The sequence below is a fragment of the Xenopus laevis genome, chromosome 1S (genome assembly GCF_017654675.1).
Source record: "Xenopus laevis strain J_2021 chromosome 1S, Xenopus_laevis_v10.1, whole genome shotgun sequence".
Classification (NCBI taxonomy): domain Eukaryota; kingdom Metazoa; phylum Chordata; class Amphibia; order Anura; family Pipidae; genus Xenopus; species Xenopus laevis.
This window is the reverse complement of record NC_054372.1, coordinates 12,666,629-12,688,985: the sequence shown is the minus strand read 5'-3', so window position 1 is coordinate 12,688,985 and position 22,357 is coordinate 12,666,629. Positions and strand designations below refer to the sequence as shown.

At 39.4% G+C, this 22,357-nt stretch overlaps 1 protein-coding gene across 1 annotated transcript in view; it reads right to left on the bottom strand.

The window, feature by feature from the left end:
- Positions 1–4,717: 4,717 nt before the first annotated feature.
- nat8l.S (N-acetyltransferase 8 like S homeolog) overlaps positions 4,718–22,357 on the bottom strand; it is a 33,624-nt gene continuing 15,984 nt past the window's right edge. The window contains exon 3 of the mRNA XM_018243010.2: positions 4,718–7,126. Within this exon, the coding sequence (XP_018098499.1) occupies positions 6,759–7,126 (368 nt within the window). The 3' untranslated portion in view covers positions 4,718–6,758. The remainder of the gene's footprint in view (positions 7,127–22,357) is intronic.

Sequence of the window (22,357 nt, the reverse complement as noted above, 5' to 3'; positions counted from 1 at the left end):
GTAGCTCTCACTCCAGAAAACTGATGTCCAATGGGAAGATGGAGCCAGGCTGGATGACTGCAAGCTAGTCGGATCAAAGATGGCTGCTTGCAATGCACTCTACAAGCAGCCAATCAAAGAACCCTTGGGAAATATATGCACTAATTTACCCCTGCCCTCATCCCAGAATACAGCAACTGCCACAATGGTGTGTGTAGTGATGCACTGAATCCAGGATTTTGTTCTAATTTAAATATGTAAATGAAGGTTTGGATTCAGGTTTTGACAGATTGAGTGCATCCTTAGTGTGTCACTAGCTTAATTAAGAAAGACAATGGTTAAATCAAGTCTACAGAAACTCAAATTAGAACACCGTTCCTCAAGGAGATATAGTAAGAGAAATGCTGCTCAAAACAATCTGATCACAACAATCATCTCTAGGATGACTGTGGCAATCCAAAAACCGGCAGCCATTTTACTCTGCTACTCCAGTCAAGTGTAATGGCATCAGCATCGACTCTGAACATACTAACTCCATGCGTACTATTTGCATTGGGATCCCTCTACAAGATTATGGGAAGGGGTTGCCGGTAGTTGAAGGCTTTTTGATCACAGTGATTTTCCCTGAGCAGATTATGGTGATCAAAACACCTTGCATGCCATCAAAAGAAGTGTACAGTACAGTGTACAAACACTACTCAACAGGACACTCCATTCCATCTCCTGTATATCACAATGCGGCATTTAGATAAAAGACTACTCAACAGGAGCCTCTGCTGGATCTCCTGTAGCAACATCACATCTAGATAGGATACTACTCAACAGGACACTCCACTGGATCTCCTGTACATCACAATGCTGCATTTAGATAAAAGACTACTCAACAGGAGCCTCTACTGGATCTCCTGTAGCAACATCACATCTAGATAGGACACTACTCAACAGGACACTCCACTGGATTTCCTGTACATTGCAATGCCACATTTAAATAGGACACTACTCAACAGGACACTCCACTGGATCTCCTGTACATCACAATACTACATTTAGATTGGAGACTGCTCAACAGAAGCCTTTACAGGATCCCTGTTGCAACACCACATCTAGATAGGACACTACTCTACATGACAATCCACTGGATCTCCTGCATATAACAATGCTGCATTTAGATAAGAGACTACTCAACAGGAACCTTTACAGGATCTACTGTCGCAACACCACATTAATATAGGACACTACTCAACAGGACACTCCATTGGATCTCCTGTAAATTGCAATGTTATAATTAAATAGGACACTACTCAACAGGACACTCCACTGGATCTCCTGTACATCCCAATGCTGCATCCAGATAGGACATTACTCAACAGAACACTCCACTGGATCTCTTGTACAATACAATACAATGCAATACCGCATTTAAATAGGAGACCACTTAACTGTAGCATCTACTGGATATCCTGTCCCAACACCACATCTAGATAGGACTTTTTATGTAGTATCACCACATAAGGCCCAGAACAAATACAAGATCCTTCTTTGCCATGAAGGTTGAATTTTATCATTTTAGATTGTATTTGCTCTGGGGATAAAGAGGCTATGCCCCTTAGGCATTGCCTTGCTTTCTTCTACCAATAATAATTCACCTTAACTGTTGCGCTATGGCCCATGATTTATTGTCATTACAAGTTCTGCTACATACTGCATTCACAAGACAGTTTAATAAACCCGACATTATGCCAAATAAACAGAAGGACAGGACACATTTAAGTGCCAATGTTGTCACACACCATCGGTTACCCCCAACTTGGCAGCTATCAAGTGTTTCGAGCAAGCAGCCAACACAATGTAACAACAAAAATAGGCGAGAAAGGCACAATCTGTTTTCTCCTTCTAACATTAACCCAACTGATTATCAACTTGATCTCAGTGTAGCAAGAAAATACTCTGCCCATTTCTATACACTGTACATCTTCCTTATGTTACAGGGCCCTATGTACATCGGTTTTAATCTGTAGAATTGGATATTTTTCTATGCAATATACAGCAACAGACAGATATGTTGACTTTATATATTTATATATAGATATAAAAAAAGTAACAAATGTTACTACATCTGCTGACAGGTCGCAGCGTGCAAGAAAATTTGGCTACCATATATATTTAACCACCCTATAAAAATCTACGCCTTGTATCACACTGCTCATGCCACAATAGAACAAGTGTGGGCACCACTGTTTGCTACATACATGCATCTACAAAAATATACACACAAACAGACACAGGCCCGGATTTGTGGAAAGGCCACCAAGGCCCAGGCCTAGGATCCGGCAGGATTTTAGGGGGTGGCATGCTACCCAACCACAACCACATTGGTTCAGAAACACTGTGGATGCGCGGGAGATACAACAAATTTCTTGTGTGCCAATCCCCATTACTCTAGTCCCAGGAAACAGACAAGGGGCTGGGCGGTGATGTGGGAGGCAGGCCCGGTGATGTTGGGGTGCGGACCGGATGACATTGAGGGTGGGGTGGGTGATGTAGGGGTCGGGGTGGGTGCCGTGGGGGTGGGACTGATGACATGGCAATCAGCAATTGGCTGATCGTCATGTCATTCACTTCAATGTCCTCTCTGGATTTCCCAATTTAGAAATCCGGACAGGAAATTTTCACCCGGGCAACCCTTCCAAAAAATCTGGGCATGTGGCAACCCTACCCCTAATCCAGGCCCTCTTGTCCATACTGAACATTGTATGTGTACCCTGGCTTGAAGCAAAAAGGTCTGTGCACACGTATGACGTCAGCGTGTGAATGATTGTGCACGTGAGGGGACCGGCGGGGTTGCCTATGGTGCTCGGCCAGCTTGGCCCAGCTCTGATTATTTCCAAGCACGTTTTGGATAATTTTTCTATTATTTTTCCTTAATGACATACTTGACATCTTTCAGTGTTTGTTACAAAGATAATTTCTCATTCACATCAGTCCCTGCCCCAGTGGGGCTTACAATCTAAAGGAGTAATGTAATAAAAAGTGCAATGTTTACTACTAATCTAGTCGCCAATAGCAACCGCTCAGCAGGAAGCATTTATTGGACACCTGGGGGTATATTACTTTGGGGGTTATTTATCAAAATCCAACGTTTTCAGATTTTTTCAATAAAAAATGTCCAACCAAGCTAGAATCCTCGATTTGCCCTTATTTATCAATAAAAAAAACGCAAAAAAATCAGATTGGAAAAACTGCAATTGTCGCACGAAAACCACCACTTTTTCGGGTTGTCATGCAAAAAAATCCAAATTTTTCAGATTTGATGCTGGAAAATTCTGAATTCAGGAAATTGTTCGGATTATAGTACAATAATATCTTCAAATTGCAAATAGGACCTTTGCCATTGACTTCTACAGGACCTCGACAGGTTGAAGATGGAGTATTTTCAGATTCTGACTTTTTGCAGCCTCTGGGTATAATAAATCTCAAAAAAATTCTGATTTCTTTTTCCACTAAAAATTTGGATTTTATAGTCAAAAAAACTAAAATATTTTGAGTTTTTAGCATTTGGACTTTAATAAATAACCCCCTTTGTGTGTGCACTAGGGCCAGATTCATCAAGATGCAATTTATTTGCCTGTATGTTTATGGAGTGTAGAAGAAACCCACACAGATATGGGGAGAACATACAAACTCCATGCAGATGTTACCTGGTCAGCATTAAGCCAAGAGCCTCAGCTCTGTCAGTCATAAATTCTAAGCACTACTAGCGCCACCATCGTAAAAACACACAGTGCTTGTGTGTGCCACCAGTAAATAGTCCCTGATCATAAAACAAAAGCAAAAACATTTAAGAATCCAATTTGAAGATCATTTTTAAGAGCTGATACTCACTTTTGAATTAACCTGCAAGTATTTTTATTTAGAATACATTTTCTATGAACCGTATCCCCGATATCTGTACAAATGCGTATTATTTTATTCTACGTGAAAAAAATAGGGAAAGAAATCATCTCTACAATCCCTGTAACGTTTACAAACCCGAGTAGAAAGACGATGTCACTGTCATGATAAGTCAAAGATTTCTATACGCCATTGTTATCCCTGTAGAATGGTGAGACCGATTTCTAAATTTCAATTTTTCAAGATCTTGTAGATTTATAAACCTTGAAAGTTCAGGCTTATATTTGATTGTGATTTTTTATTTCACGAGTCCTGGAAATAATGGGATCTCTGATAGGCCATTAAGGCAGTCACGCTGAATATTCTGTAACATTCTCAAGGTTGCAAGGAGCTGGAACTTTAAGATTTCAACTAAGAACCCCATAATCAGCCAGAACACTAAGGGGCCGATTCACAAAGGGTCGAATATCGAGGGTTAATTAACCCTCGATATTCGACTGGGAATTAAAATCCTTCGACTTCGAATATCGAAGTTGAAGGATTTTAGCGCAAATAGTGCGACCGAACAATCGAAGGATTATTCCTTCGATGGAACGATAAAATCCTTCGAATCATTCGATTCGAAGGATTTAAATCCAACGATCGAAGGAATATCCTTCGATCAAAAAAACTTAGCCAAGCCTATGGGGACCTTCCCCATAGGCTAACATTGAGTTCGGTAGCTTTTAGATGGCGAACTAGGGGGGGTCGAAGTTTTTTCTTAAAGAGAAAGTACTTCGACTATCGAATAGTCGAATAGTCAAATGATTTTTAGTTCGAATCCTTCGATTCGAAGTCAAAGTCGTAGTCGAAGGTCGCAGTAGCCCATTCGATGGTCAAAGTAGCCCAAAAAACACTTCGAAATTCAAAGATTTTTACTTCGAATCCTTCACTCGAAGTTAGTGAATCGGCCCCTAAAGGTGGCCATACTCGGGCAGACTGGCAATATCGGTCCTTTCGATTCGGCAATTTATTTGCACATGTATGGGGGCTTCTGACGCGTCTTCCCGATCGATATCTGGCCATGATATGGATTGGGAAGGTTTAATTTTTCCATTGCTCCTTGTTGTAATGTAAGGGCCGAATTTTCGGATTACCACGATATAGTCCTGCCGTTGGTGGGCATATCAGTGAAAGATCCGCTCGTTTGGCGATGTCGTCAGATGAGCGGATCTCTTCATGTATGGCCAGCTTTAATCTGGGCACCACCATCTCTTGTTGATAGCAGTTGGTACAGGGAAGTCTCCTGGGGTCTGAATAAAAAGCTAAAGGTGTGGACTGAAGCAAATTCTTTACCCCCTAAGGCTAAATCCTTCCATCGATAAGGTGTCCATAGACATTAAGATTATTCTTTCCCTAACGACCAATTTTAGTGCGATCTGACAAATCCGGCAAATCATCATGAGGTTAGTGGGCACTGAACGATCATGCATCTAACAATTTTTCATCCGACATAGACCGAAAATCAATCAGTCGAAAATCGGTCAGGTTAGAAATTTTTTATCAGTCACAGTGAAGTCTATCCATTGCCCAATTATTAGCAGGGCCAAGCAGGCAGCTACCCACGGTTTTCCTGGCTTCAACTAGACGACATGATCTTTTTAGTTGATGGACAAATCATACATTTAAACAATCGTTTCAGGAAAAGCTTGGTTTTACGTTAATGCAAAGATCATTTACAAACCTATGGCCTCCTTTAAAGGGCAGGGAAGCAAGGCCTGGCCATGCAATTTCAATTGTACATCAGAAATACTTTTATATGATAGAGATCCAGTACCTAGTTATCTACATATATATATAGAGATATCATGCAAAATTCTAATTCTACATTATTTACAAATATTTTAAGAGAAAATAAATCATTGGCTATAGCAGTTGGGCATGCACTGTACATACACATTCCTAACCTGCATTGCATTGCTATTTGCCATGTACACGTCGGAGTTTTTGAAATTATTAAAGCAGGTAGATTTACAGGAAAACTGCTTGAACATTATATACAGTAGATCAGTAGGGACTGTACATTATTCATTAAAAAATAAATGTTGATATCAAACATGTTCCATCCCCCCCAAGAGACAGCTAACATCTTTGTGCTTCAATGACACCATTGTGACGTCATTAGCATACCAAAACCGGAAACAAAAAGACAAAAACACTTTTGATGTATATTTTGAAACATGTCCCAAGCTGCATGTCCAGACAAATTGGGATTGGTCTTTATGCACACTATATACACATAGGCTCAGAGTTTAAAATAGCTTGCTGGCTTCACAAGGGCACGGCATCCAGTGCAAATAACTGTGACCGGATGCACCAAGGTCCAGTTTTGGCAGAGTTGATGTTGGCCACATGCCATCCAAGAAAGTGCAAGATCAGTGCCTCGTTGGCGGTGCAACGTGTACGTGCAAACACTTTCCCTTCATGCATTGTTCCAAGCACTGGTTTTCACATTGTCCCTCAAAAGAGGTCAAATGAATTGATAAAGTTAGAGCACATTCTCCACGATTTAAAAAATAAAAATTCAAGTCGAATTAATCCCAACCGGAAAATCACCATCTTATTTTACATTGGAAAAATACTTTTTTTTTTTTTTTACAACAGAGCAGTATCTAGGTTTGTAAGTTAGTTAATGTATCAGGTTAGTGGACCTCCTCTAACCAGTCGCATAATGGAAAGTAACGTGTCTTCCAGCAATCGTACCATGAACTTGTGTTGCAACAGCTCATCTGCTAAAGAAAACCCCGGTTAAGTGTGATATTTACCCGAATACAAGCTGCAAGCATTATATAACTAAGTTAGAAGAAAATAAAACATGTGGAGTTGCAAGAATAAGGCTGACTTGCTTTTTACTCTTCTCGTAGCTGTAGACAATAGCGGTGGTAGCGGAGCTGGAAGAATAGCCTCTCCAGTAAGGAGTGTGTCATCCCAGGAACAATGTGGTGCTCTACGACTCCAACATGCTTGAATCCCAAGGACTCGTATAGCTTGTGCGCTGCGATCTTGACTGCTGTTGTGCCGAGCACAATGGAAGAGTAATGGTTGAGCATGGCAAACTCAAGAACCTTGCGACCCAAAGCCTTGGCAATACCTTTACTGCGGTAGTTGGAGTCTACAGACATCCGCCGTAACTCCACCACATTGGCTTCTTCATTGCCTCGGGCAGCCACTATTCCAACCACTTTCCCATCTAGGACGGCGACCCAGAAGCAAGAACCTACAAAACCAAAAATCAGTACAATGAATTGGATTCAGAGCTATTTCTGTGAAAAAAAAAAAATGAAAACGTTTCAAGCATATTTTCTCATGGCCAGAAAATTTATATTAGGAGCTATCAGCTTTGTGTCATAAAGGATCACTTCAATAAAATCTAAATTTTAAATTCCACCTCTGCTCTTGGCACTTACTAAATGATAACCCATAGCATCCCTAGTTTGCAGTCTCTTAAAGGAACAGTAACATCAAAAAATTAAAGTGTTTTAAAGTAATAAAAATATAATGCAGTGTTGCCTAGCACTGGTAAAACGGGTGTGTTTGCTTCAGAAACACTACTATTGTTTATATAAATAAGCTGCTGTGTAGCCATGGGGGCAGCCATTCAAGCACAGGATACACAGTAGATAACAGATAAGTACTACTATAGTTTATATAAACAAGCTGATGTGTAGCAATGGGGACAGCCATTCAAGCACAGGATACAAAGTAGATAACAGATAAGTACTACTATAGTTTATATAAACAAGCTGCTGTGTAGCCATGGGGCAGCCATTCAAGCACAGGATACACAGTAGATAACAGATAAGTACTACTATAGTTTATATAAACAAGCTGCTGTGTAGCCATGGGGGCAGCCATTCAAGCACAGGATACACAGTAGATAACAGATAAGTACTACTATAATTTATATAAACAAGCTGCTGTGTAGCCATGGGGGCAGCCATTCAAGCACAGGATACACACTAGATAACAGATAAGTACTACTATAGTTTATATAAACAAGCTGCTGTGTAGCCATGGGGGCAGCCATTCAAGCACAGGATACACAGTAGATAACAGATAAGTACTACTATAGTTTATATAAACAAGCTGCTGTGTAGCCATGGGGGCAGCCATTCAAGCACAGGATACACAGTAGATAACAGATAAGTACTACTATAATTTATATAAACAAGCTGCTGTGTAGCCATGGGGGCAGCCATTCAAGCACAGGATACACACTAGATAACAGATAAGTACTACTATAGTTTATATAAACAAGCTGCTGTGTAGCCATGGGGGCAGCCATTCAAGCACAGGATACACAGTAGATAACAGATAAGTACTACTATAGTTTATATAAACAAGCTGCTGCGTAGCCATGGGGGCAGCCATTTAAGCACAGGATACACAGTAGATAACAGATAAGTACTACTATAGTTTATATAAACAAGCTGCTGTGTAGCCATGGGGGCAGCCATTCAAGCACAGGATACACAGTAGATAACAGATAAGTACTACTATAGTTTATATAAACAAGCTGCTGTGTAACCATGGGGACAGCCATTCAAGCACAGGATACAAAGTAGATAACAGATAAGTACTACTATAGTTTATATAAACAAGCTGTTGTGTAGCCATGGGGGCAGCCATTCAAGCACAGGATACACAGTAGATACCAGATAAGTACTACTATAGTTTATATAAACAAGCTGCTGTGTAGCCATGGGGGCAGCCATTCAAGCACAGGATACACAGTAGATAACAGATAAGTACTACTATAGTTTATATAAACAAGCTGCTGTGTAGCCATGGGGGCAGCCATTCAAGCACAGGATACAAAGTAGATAACAGATAAGTACTACTATAGTTTATATAAACAAGCTGCTGTGTAGCCATGGGGGCAGCCATTTAAGCACAGGATACACAGTAGACAACAGATAAGTACTACTATAGTTTATATAAACAAGCTGCTGTGTAGCCATGGGGGCAGCCATTCAAGCACAGGATACACAGTAGATAACAGATAAGTACTACTATAGTTTATATAAATAAGCTGCTGTGTAACCATGGGGACAGCCATTCAAGCACAGGATACAAAGTAGATAACAGATAAGTACTACTATAGTTTATATAAACAAGCTGTTGTGTAGCCATGGGGGCAGCCATTCAAGCACAGGATACACAGTAGATAACAGATAAGTACTACTATAGTTTATATAAACAAGCTGCTGTGTAGCCATGGGGGCAGCCATTCAAGCACAGGATACACAGTAGATAACAGATAAGTACTACTATAGTTTATATAAATAAGCTGCTGTGTAGCCATGGAGCAGCCATTCAAGCACAGGATACACAGTAGATAACAGATAAGTACTACTATTGTTTATATAAATAAGCTGCTGTGTAGCAATGGGGGCAGCCATTCAAGCACAGGATACACAGTAGATAACAGATAAGTACTACTATAGTTTATATAAACAAGCTGCTGTGTAGCCATGGGGGCAGCCATTCAAGCACAGGATACACAGTAGATAACAGATAAGTACTACTATAGTTTATATAAACAAGCTGCTGTGTAGCCATGGAGCAGCCATTCAAGCACAGGATACACAGTAGATAACAGATAAGTACTACTATAGTTTATATAAATAAGCTGCTGTGTAGCAATGGGGGCAGCCATTCAAAGGCGATTAATTATATCTTAGTTGGGATCAAGTACAAGCTACTGTTTTATTATTACATAGATAAAGAGATAAAGGTAATCATTTTTTTAAAAAAAAATGTAATGATTTGATTGAAATGGGGTATATGGGAGACGCGTCAGAAGAAAATTCACTGGCACACAGGTACTGCTAGCAGGGTAAACCCTTGCTGATTTATTAAAAGGTTTGCAGCATGCAACGTTTCGGGGTAACCCCCTTTAACAAGTATATGGGAGACGCCTTCCTGTAATTTGGAGTTTTCTGGATAACGGGTCTCCGGATAATGGATCCCATACATGTAGTAGGAGACAATTTGTTAGAAAGCATGCTTTCAAGTGCACTGTGCAGATCACTGAAAAAAGATTTTTGGTTAGTGTTGGATAAACACGATTATATCACCAGGAACATGGCAAACACGACCAAGTGATAAACAGCCCAAAATATACAGGAAGAAAAAAAGATAAGAAGAATAAGTAGGTGGTATCATAGTTATTCTCACTCTGGAAAAGTCTAACATTATTGATTGCACAAAAAATATCAAATATCTACATGGATCCTAGTGGTTACCTATAATATTTGGCCAAGGATAAGTGCCCCAAAGCAGCCACGTTGTACCCAGATAACAGTGGAAGGATGTGAAAATGTGAAATTTGTGAAAATAAACAAATATATATATATAATACACAAAAGCCATGAATATCTTATAAATTATATCCTTATAAACGGTGAGTTCTGATGTCATCAGTTCTAAACGGTGAGTTCTGATGTCATTTCTGTCACATGACTCACTGAAATTTGTGTATTATAATAAATAAAGTACCCCCTATTGCAAAATATGAGGATATTAGAAGTTACCTCGGAGTTCCATGACCTGTATAAAAACACTCAACCTTCGGCCTCATGTTTTTATTTGGTCATGAAACTCCTCGGTAACTTATAATATCCTTATAATTGATAATAGGGGGTACTTTATTCACTATATATTTTATATATATATATATATATATATATATATATATATATATATATATATATATATAAACAGCAGGCACATAATGGATACAACGCCAGGGGGATTATTTATCAAAGTCTGAATGTATCTCAATATTTTCTGCTACAAACTCCGATCAAATCCGCTCGGGTTTTTTATGCTTTTTTTTTCATTACATTTTCCCGAAAAATTTGCTTTGCGGGAAAAATAAGATTTTCACGATTGTTTTTGATTTTTCATTCGATTTTCATGATTTTTCACCTGAAAACTCTGAAAATTTCGGGGTATTGCACGAAACCCAGTGCACATCAAAAAAATCATTGGGATTGACTTACTGTATATGCAACCTCGACAGGTCTGAGATGCCGGATTTTCTGATTTGCACTTTTCCATCCTCTGGGTTTAATAATTTCCAGAAAATTTGTGATTTTTTAAAAGTCAGATTTTATATAAATCACAAATTTTTTGCAAATTTTGCATTCGGAGTTTAGTAAATAACCCAAGGGGTTGATTTATCATCTTTCAAATTCCAATTTTTTGCACTAAAACTCCTAAATTCAAATAATGCTTTTAAAAAAACGTGAATGTATGATATTTATTTAAGCTCAAAAAATTTGAAAAATTCAAATGTAAAATATGTAAAAGCAGCCAAGTTCATGTAAAAGTTAATGGCAGCTGCTGCAAACTTGAAGCGTGTTTTCAGTGCAAGTTTTTAGAATATTTCAAGTTCGAGTTTCATGATTTTATTCAATTGAATTTTTTGTTATTTTTCCCTCCTACAATTTTATTCGATCACATTTTTTTTATATTCGATTAAAAAAAAGTAAACATTTTTAAAAAACTATAAATACTTTATTCAAAGTATTTATTACATATTTTACATTATTTTCACATTTTGACAGGCCTTTAAGAGATAAAACATGTTTATGATTGTGTTTTTCAGAGATTTTGTTAGAGGATCACTAAACACAAGTCCTGTTTCTCTTTACAGCCAAAAACCAGACCAAACCAGTCTGGATTATTTTCACCTTCTGTACAGAGCAGTGCCGGGTAATTATTCATTTATAGTGACTTGCTGATGTTTACAGTAAGCTTTTCCTTTGCCCGGTGTTGTACATGAGAAACATTGGAGAGAGGGACATTTCAGTATGAAGGATTGTAGTATCTCAGTGGGAAGAGACAATGAAACATTGTGAGAGAGACGCCAAGGGCACTGGAATGGAACAGCTTGTGGCTGTGCAACATGAGAAATAGCATTAAATATTCATGAACTGAGGAGATTCTCCTAAGAAGTGCCATTCCTTTGTTTGCTAAAAAAATACAGGGCCAGAATGGGGTACGGCAGAGAGGGGGTATTTACCCTGGGCTCCAGTATTAAGGGTAAGGGCACACTCTGCTATTTCGGGACATTTGCTTCTTCCCCGGGCGACTAATCTCCCCATCATGTCTCTCTACATGCAGGATTTGTGCAAAAGGCAGTTATTTTGTTACATTTTGTTTGTACTGGAATCAGTTATTTGAGTGAGCTCTAATACATCTGTTAGGAAAGGAGCCCCCCTATAAGATATATTGGATCTAACTGTCAATGAATATCTGACACCCAACTGCTGCATGAAGACAGAATGAAGAGAAACAGATGCTGGAATAGTGAAGATAAACTTGATTTAATTGATTGTATTTAGAGTTTTAGTTTCTTACTACTTCAGTATGAGGAAGCTTCTATTACATTTTCATTTTCGCAATAGCTCCTTTTTAAAGGTGTCTCACAGGTTAAAAAAAAAAGAAAAGGTTGGGAACCCACTGCCCTAGAACATGGATAGCATTTTATTTGAGTTTCTATTTCATGAAGGTGCCATTAACATGTATGTGCATCCCAAACAAAATCTTCACAAGGGCTATTGTCTGCTGTGGCTTTTTTTGTAAAAGTTTTGGTTAATAACTGCCCTGAATCAGACTGTAATTGATGTTTCTTGACGAAGAGAATCATTTAGTTCCCATAAGAGATTCCCAATAGATTATTTTTATCTTCAAGGAGATGAAATCATACTCAAAGCAGCTACTAGTTGCAATGTCCTGTATTGGCCATTAGATCTAAAAGTTCATGTGAGATCATTATGTGACCTAGAAGTCATGTGTAATCTCTGGCTTGGGGATGCTGTAGGCACCAGAAGTCTATGATGCTTAAAGGGCTTCTTTAAGACCCTGAAGGAGACGTATTGGCTCCTGGAAGGTCCCAAGTTGGCTCCAACAGTAGAATTAACCCTCTAACAAGTATAATAGAACCAGAAGCAAATTCAAATAACATGAGTAGAATGTTTAATACAGATGTGACTTGATTAGAGTTGGGCAGAATGGTTAAAGCTCTAGTGCAGTATAATTTGCCAACAACTTTCACAATCTTCTAAAGGTTTAGTCATTAAATCCAGAGTTTTTAAATGTTATGGCTTTGTCTCTGGTTTATTTGCCTGGGACCCACTGAGCTGTCTTTTAGTACACTATTTTTAGCATAATTAATTAGATGCCTTTGTTTAGTGAGGAGATCAGCATCCTAAGAGCATAGCAAGAAATGTATCTGATCATATTCAAAAGGGTAAAGTAAAAAAATTTGGTATATTTTGACGGCAGTGTCTTTTTAAGATGAGGACACATTCTGAGATATCGCTTCGGTCTTAAAGGTCCCATGGCCTCTGTATGAATGAAGTATGAATATACATATATATGATGCCACTAGCAAGAAAAAAGGTTGCTCATGTTTATCCACATGGAGAGAAGAATTATTTGATTTTTACAGGATTTCCCGCATAAATATATTATGCAGTTCATCAGAATGCCCTCCCTTTTTAATTACTGCAGGCGATTATTTTCATGTCACATGACTGCCTACATCTAGACTCAGACAGGCATAATGTAGATGTGTTATATTGAAATGTTTGCAATGTTGGTAAGTGTTTCTGGAAATGTATATGGGATCTTGCTGACTATAGTTAGAATTAGCATTCCTGGGTAAACCCATATTTAAAGAACACAAATCTGTCCATGAGTCCTGATCTAATGGTTCTGATCGAAATAATGAAAGGGTTCTGATCTAAATAATGAAGGGGTTCTGATCTAAATAATGAACAAGTTCTGATCTAAATAATGAAGGGGTTCTGATCTAAATGATGAAGGGGTTCTGATCTAAATAATGAAGGGGTTCTGATCTAAATAATGAAGGGGTTCTGATCTAAATAATGAAGGGGTTCTGATCTAAATAAAGAAGGGGTTCTGATCTAAATAATGAAGGGGTTCTGATCTAAATAACAAAGGGTTCTGATCTAAATAATGAAGGGATTTTGATCTAAATAATGAACTGGTTCTGATCTAAATAATGAGCGGTTCTGATCTAAATAATCATTGGGTTCTGATCTAAATAATGAAGGGGTTCTGATCTAAATGATGAAGAGGTTCTGATCTAAATAATGAAGGGGTTCTGATCTAAATGATGAAGGGGTTCTGATCTAAATAATGAACGGGTTCTGATCTAAATAATGAACGAATTCTGATCTAAATAATCATTGGGTTCTGATCAAAATAATGAAGGGGTTCTGATCTAAATAATGAAGGGGTTCTGATCTAAATAAAGAAGGGGTTTGGATCTAAATAATGAAGGGGTTCCGATCTAAATAATGAACGTGTTCTGATCTAAATAATGAAGGAGTTCTGATCTAAATAATAAAGGGGTTCTGATCTAAATAATGAAGGGGTTCTGATCTAAATAATAACCAAATTCTGATCTAAATAATGAAAGGTTTCTGATGTAAATAATGAATGGGTTCTGATGTAAATAATGAATGGGTTCTGATGTAAATGAGTACACAGTCATGTGATGCAGGTGTCTGACATGGGCAGCACTTGTGTCTCATATTATAACCCATGAAGTCAAAGACTCAGTTGGTGGGCAGGGTTATACATCTGTCATGGCTTCTTACACAATGTGAAGGTTTGTTTCATTCAGTTTTAAAGCTTGGTTGTCCCATGGATTAGTGGGTGTGGCCACAAAATGGGCACGATGAAAAATGCCACCGTTCTCCGTGTGGCAAATCTTTTTGTCCCTCTTACTATTTCCAAAAGCACAACAGTTCCGGGTTAAAATGTAGTTGTTATTTCTTTCAAACAAACCCCCCCATTTAATCACTAGGGAAAGAAGAGGATGTATGATCTGATTTCACTTTTCTATCTTTTAATGCGCGTTAAATATTTAAAGGGACATTATTCCAAACAAATTTTGAAAAGCAAAAAACGTAATGTAGAGAACCTGCACTGTCCCAGTTCCTTATGAGAAATGACTTTTTGTTAATTGCTACATTCACTTATCCCACAGCCTCCGTGTCACTGTGTAGAAATCGTTCCACTGTAATTGAGTCCAGTGATTCATTATCACTATTAACTGACCTGATATTGCACAGGGGCTATTTGCCTAGCAAGCCATTTGTTGGTCAAAGAAAAAAAACACAAATGCCAACAAAAGCCAATACACTGAATAGAAAGAGGCCAAGGGATAAAATATTAACCTGGGACAAGACAATTATATTTAGTAGACTTAAAGGGCATGTAAAGTCTTAAATAGAATAAGGCTAGAAATGCTGTATTTTGTATACTAAATATAAACATGAACTTACTGCACCACAAGCCTAATCAAACAAATGATTTATGCTTTCAAAGTTGGCTACAGGGGGTCACCATCTTGTAACTTTGTTAGGGCTCTTACTCATGAGCGTTTTTACCTGCGCTCCCCTGCGTTCCGTTTTTCGGCGTTCAGCCGCAGGGGAGCGCAGGAATAGACGCATTTCATTATTTCAAATGGGGCTGTACTCACACAGGCGCGTGTAGGCGCCGAACGCAGGAAAAATGCAGCATGTTGCATCTCAACCTGCGTTCGGCGCCTACATGCGCCTGTGTGAATACAGCCCCATTTGAAATAATGAAATGCGTCTATTCCTGCGCTCCCCTGCGGCTGAACGCCGAAAAACAGAACGCAGGGGAGCGCAGGTAAAAACGCTCATGAGTAAGAGCCCTAAAACATCTTTGCAAGACCAAGACTGTGCACATGCTCAGTGTGGTCTGGGCTGCTTAGGAATCGTGATAAACAAAGCTGCTTGAGTTCTGCATGGCTGGGAAGTAAGGCGGGGGCTCCCCCTGCTGTTCATAAGTATTATTATTTCCCTGCTCAGCAGTTAGGGACCATCTGACAATTCCTATCCACAGCAGTAAATGAAGGGAGAATTTCACTGCATACAGTCAGGTTTCTTATAAAAACTGTACATATTTTTTTAATTAAAGAAAGCTCACGGGCACCATCTTCGGTAATCCTCATAAAGTGGGCAGCGAATCGGTGCATGCGAAGTTGGAGCAGTTTTCCGGTATGTTACAACTGCGTGCTGTGCTGGAAGTGATGGTAATTGACGAAGCATCGGCAGGGGACACAATTTTGGGGTAACACTTATCAGGAGCGAGGCAGGGAGGGGGGGCAGTGGGGACTTATCACGTAGGGGTTTAGTTCTCCTTTAAGACTGAGTGGAAACAAGTGCAAATAGAAACCCATAACTACATACTCTAATGCTGCTTACAGGAAAACTGCTTTCTTTTGGGGGCCAGGGATATAAAATCCCTAAGGGTAGGACTACATGGATGTTTTCAGCGCAATCTGACGTGCTGTGACAAAACGCCTGCGACAACTCGAATGCAACAAAAATAAGGTAAGTGAATGCAGTGTCGCATGGTGTTGCAGCGTTGATCCGACGCAATACAACTGTTGGATGCAGATGCAGCATGCAGCATCTGCATCCAACAGTTGTGTTGCAGTGTTGATCCATCGTGACAGTAGAGTCGCGTCGGATCAACGCGGCAACACCATGCGACAATGCATTCACTTACCTTATTTTTGTCACAGACGTTTTGTAGTAGCGCGTCGGATCGCGCCAGAAACTTCCATGTAGTCCTACCCTTAAAGTGAAAACGATCAATAATTAACTCGCTGACTTATTTGGCTATGATGGATAAAATAATGATTTTGATTGTATAAGAATTTCATCCGTCCCATTGGATATGTCATAAATCCTATTCAAGCAGTGAGCAACCCAATCTGGCACAATAAAATCATGCAAAACTTCAATAAACTGCACTAAGTGCTGTCAAAGTCGCCCGCCTAATGATGTGCGAATCTGTCTAAGCTCTGCCATTGGCTGGAAGGAAGGGCAATTTAATGACAAAAAGCATTAGGGAGGTGATGACAATATAATGAAGTCTTTGTCCAGTTTGAGTTCCGGATAAACAAGATTTAGCGGCGGCAGACTTAAGATAGAACCAAGGACATGGGTGGAAAGAGCAGGTGAAAACACCAAACCTATTTTTGTGTGTGAGTGAGTAAATCAATAGACAAAATTTCAGCTAAAAAAAGCAAAACTTCAGCCAGGATCGTAACTACCAAACAGGGGGCCCAAGGTACAAAAAGAGGGCTGCTACGTGGCCCCTCCTCACCAGCCGTAACAAACTTCGCCAGTTAAATCATCAGAAATGTAGCCAGGGTTGTAACTACCAAACAGCTGACCCAGCTGCAGGGGTTTTGGATTGTGGGGTCTGCTGTACGGTCCCCCTCCCCAGCCCCTACAATACTGAAATGTCCATTTTTAAAGGAACAGTAACACCAAAAAAATGAAAGTATTAAAGTAATGGAAATATATTGTAAAGATTGCACTGAAACTCTACTGTAGTTTATATAAACAAGCTGCTGTGTAGCAATGGGGGCAGCCATTCAAGCACAGGATTCACAGTAGATAACAGATAAGTACTACTATAGTTTATATAAACAAGCTGCTGTGTAGCTATGGGGCAGCCATTCAAGCACAGGATACACAGTAGATAACAGATAAGTACTACTATAGTTTATATAAATAAGCTGCTGTGTAGCCATGGGGACAGCCATTCAAGCACAGGATACACAGTAGATAACAGATGAGTACTACTATAGTTTATATAAACAAGCTGCAGTCTAGCCATGGGGGCAGCCATTCAAGCAAAGGATACACAGTAGATAACAGATAAGTACTACTATATTTGATATAAACAAGCTGATGTGTAGCCATGGGGACAGCCATTCAAGCACAGGATACACAGTAGATAACAGATAAGTACTACTATAGTTTATATAAACAAGCTGCTGTGTAGCCATGGGGGCAGCCATTCAAGCACAGGATACACAGTAGATAACAGATAAGTACTACTATAGTTTATATAAACAAGCTGCTGTGTAGCCATGGGGGCAGCCATTCAAGCACAGGATACACAGTAGATAACAGATAAGTACTACTATAGTTTATATAAACAAGCTGCTGTGTAGCCATGGGGGCAGCCATTCAAGCACAGGATACACAGTAGATAACAGATAAGTACTACTATAGTTTATATAAACAAGCTGCTGTGTAGCCATGGGGGCAGCCATTCAAGCACAGGATACACAGTAGATAACAGATAAGTACTACTATAGTTTATATAAACAAGCTGCTGTGTAGCCATGGGGGCAGCCATTCAAGCACAGGATACACAGTAGATAACAGATAAGTACTACTATAGTTTATATAAACAAGCTGCTGTGTAGCCATGGGGGCAGCCATTCAAGCACAGGATACACAGTAGATAACAGATAAGTACTACTATAGTTTATATAAACAAGCTGCTGTGTAGCCATGGGGGCAGCCATTCAAGCACAGGATACACAGTAGATAACAGATAAGTACTACTATAGTTTATATAAACAAGCTGCTGTGTAGCCATGGGGGCAGCCATTCAAGCACAGGATACACAGTAGATAACAGATAAGTACTACTATAGTTTATATAAACAATCTGCTGTGTAGCCATGGGGGCAACCATTCAAGCACAGGATACACAGTAGATAACAGATAAGTACTACTATAGTTTATATAAACAAGGTGCTGTGTAGCCATGGGGGCAGCCATTCAAGCACAGGATACACAGCAGATAAACTCTGCTCTGTCATTCCTTTGAAAAGTCTTTAATGTCAGAAAAGCTACAAACATCTCCAAATTTGTCACTGGACTTCTCCCATTGACTTATACGTGAATTCTGCAGATTTTAGGTGGCGAACAGTCGAATTTGAATTCTTAAAGGGCCAGAGTATGATAAATCTTAAAAATTCTAATTCCTTAATAAATCTGCCCCTAAGTGTTGTGCTCATATAAATAGTTCTCCTCCTGCCCATTTTTATTTGCAATCCAAAAAACTTGAAATTCAAGTTCAAGTACAAAATTAGCTCAAGCAGAAACTTTGGGGAATTTGCATAATTAATGAATTTAAACTGAGGAATGTATAAGCCAATAATCACAGGCCCTGCAGGGAAGCTCATCATTGTGGCACAAGATCAGGAGATAAGAGGACAGAATGATAGTGATTAGAATGGCTTTGGCCTGTTGAACCCACAGGCTTTGCACTGCCGTCTGCATCCAAATTGACAAGTTATAAATAAAATCATTTACAGAACGCGCAGAGAGACAGAGAGACCAGCGAGCGAAGGTTACGGTTACACAAACGCAATCATAATGAGTGATTATTTCATTTTTAGTAAACGAATGGGCAATGTAAGGACGGTAATTGCTCGTCTGAGTCAAATTACACCCAGGAACCAAATGGCTCCATTCTCAGGGCTTTCATGTAAATGTTAATAAATACTCGTTATTACTGCGGTTATTATTAAATATGCATTTCGGCGCGGCTAAATTTAACAGACGCAAATGCAACATAAATGAAGGGCGATAATATAACCCAATGCTAAGAGAAGCAGTTGTGTCTCTGCCATGGGTTCATCGTGGGCCACAGCAGGCAATGTAAGAAGTTGAACATTTCTCTAATTATTGTCATTAACAATACTAGGGGGAAGGGGAGTATTAAAGGAGAACTAAAGCCTAACTAATAAAGTAGGCTAGAAATGTTGTACATGATGTTTTGTGCTTCTGTACCAGCCCAAGGCAACCACAGCCCTTTAGCAGTAAAGATCTGTGTCTCCAAAGATGCCCCAGTAGCTCCCCATCTTCTTTTCTGCTGATTCACTGCACATGCTCTGTGCTGCTGTCACTTACTGAGCTTAGGGACCCACTCACAATATACAGTACACATAGAATAGAAATGTCACAATATAAGGCTGATTAGTAATTAATACAGATAATTACTACATGGCAGCACAGAAACCAGTGCAATTAGCATCAGAATTTAATAATCAGCAAACCTGTAGCATCAGCATATATTACAGGGGAAGCTCATTTTCTGCTGGATAATTAGTGACGAGCCCTAAGCTTAGCTTCTCAACAGCCAATCAGAGCCCACTGAGCATGTGAGTGTCACAGACACTTTCCAAGATGGTGACCCCCTGTGACAAGTTTGAAGTCCTGGATCATTGCTGCTACTGACAAGCTCAAACTTTAGCCTCGTGCAATAAGTTCACTATATAAAATATGACATTTTTTCCCATATTAATTCTTAGGGATTAGTTGTCTTTTAAGGGATGGACCAATACAATACTCTAATGCAGGGGTCCCATGAGCCACAACCAAAACTTCCAAGCCTGGAATTGAAAAAAATAAGCACCTTCTTTGAGGCTGCAGGGAGAAACATCCATGGGTTGGTGAGCAACATGCGGCTTAAGAGCCCTTGGTTGGGGATCACTTTGTGTCCCTCTGTTGCCTTGCTCAACCCCAAACAAGTCAGTTGCAAGGTAACCATTTGAGCAAGGCACCCCTCCTAGTACATACACAGAGATAGAGGATACTGTAATATGGTAAAAGGATGTTAAAGGGGTGGTTCACCTTTAAGTTAACTTGTATTATGTTATAGAATTGCTAATTCTAAGCAACCTTTCAAATGGCCTTTCCTTTTAATAGTTTTAAAATTATTTGCCTTCTTATTCTGACTCTTCCCAGCTTTCAAACGGGGGGTCGCTGACCCCATCTAAAAACAAATGCTCTGTAAGCTTACAAATGTATTGTTATTGCTATGTTTAATTACTCATCTTTCTATTCAGGCTTCTCTTATTCATATTCCAGTCTCTTATTCAAATCAATGCATGGTTGCTGGGGGAATCTGGATCCTACCGAGCAGATTACTGGCACTGAAAATTGAAGAGCTGCAGAATAAAAAGCTTATTAACTCAAAAAACACAAAAAATTAAAAAACAAACCAAATTGTTTCTGAATATCATTCTCTACATCAGGGGTCCCCAACCTTTTTTACTCGTAAGCCACATTCAAATTTAAAAATAGTTGGGGAGCAACACAAGCATGAAAAAGTCCCTTGGGTGCCAAATAAGGGCTGTGATTGGCTATTTGGTGGCCACTATGTGAACTGACAGCCTACAGGAGGCTCTACTTGGCTCTATACTTAGTTTTTATGAAATTAAAACTTGCCTGGAATTCAAAAATAAGCCCCTGCTTTGGAGTCACTGAGAGCAACATCCAAGGGGTTGGAGAGCAACATGTTACTCACGAACTACTGGTTGGGGATCACTGGTCTACATCCTATTAAAAGTTCATTTAAAGGTGAACTATCCCTTTAAGACAGCCAGAATTTTTTAGTGAAACGGCTTTTAGGGCACTTCTGCCCCACCAACATGCTTACTCCCTAAGGATGATAACACAACATATACATCCATTTATAATCATTTATTTGAGCATCAAATTTATAGGAAAAGTGTGATAAACTGCATTCTTATTATTATGGCTATAACAAATGCATCATTTAGGGCCGGGAAATAGAATTCACATCCAGAGAGGCTCCGTCCGCTCAAACAATCAACGGAACACACTAAAATATCCTTTTCTTTCCCCTCTTATCCGTACCTGAGCTGCGACTGATTTCTTCTCATTTTAGAGATACCTGATACCAGATCACTGGCAGTATTTTCTCTGTTCCATCTTCAGCTGTACATGTATTTATCCTATTATATGCCGACAGCTTGAATCACCAGCAAATATGGGTTCGGGCCGCACTCATTTCACCCAGTGAAAATTGACCGGTTTAGAAACAATTCTATTCTGTCATACCGACGTATTTATAGAATGAAAGTTCCTTCAAGTGATGGAAATCATTATAATAAAATGTTGCCCTTGGAATACAGAGTCTCTGATAGTTTGATGCATTGTTATTATTAGTAGTGTGAGTAAAGGGAATGTCTGTGCCACAAGCTCCTGCTGACATGACATTCGCCTCATGTTTATCAGCTGCTGAAAGGGGAGACGGATAACAAACATGGACGCCCTATATGTGTGCTCTGAATATGCTGGGGACTTGTACAATTAGCAGCTCTACAAAAGTAGAACATACTCATGTGTATATACAGTATATAGTAATGTACACTCTCCAAAACAGACCTGTGCCTGGGTGCCAGAAAAATAGTTCAGCAAGTACATCCACAAGATAAGTCAGCACTCACAGGACTTGTTTTAAAAATAAAAAAAAAATCTTATTAGTGCAACAATCAAGTTTCAGTCAAATCAGACCTTTCTTAAAGGAGAATTCTCCCCTACCCTGGGTAGACCCCCCTCCCTCCTTCCCCCAGCCTACCTGCCCCCCCACCCCCTCTTTTTTTTTTTTATTAACTACTTATCTGCCAGTTGATCCAGAGGAAGGCAAAAAAACCATCTGAAGTCTCTCCAATTTGCCTCAGAGGAGGAAAAATTCCTTCCTGACTCCAAAATGGCAATGGGACCAGTCCCTGGATCAACTTGTACTAT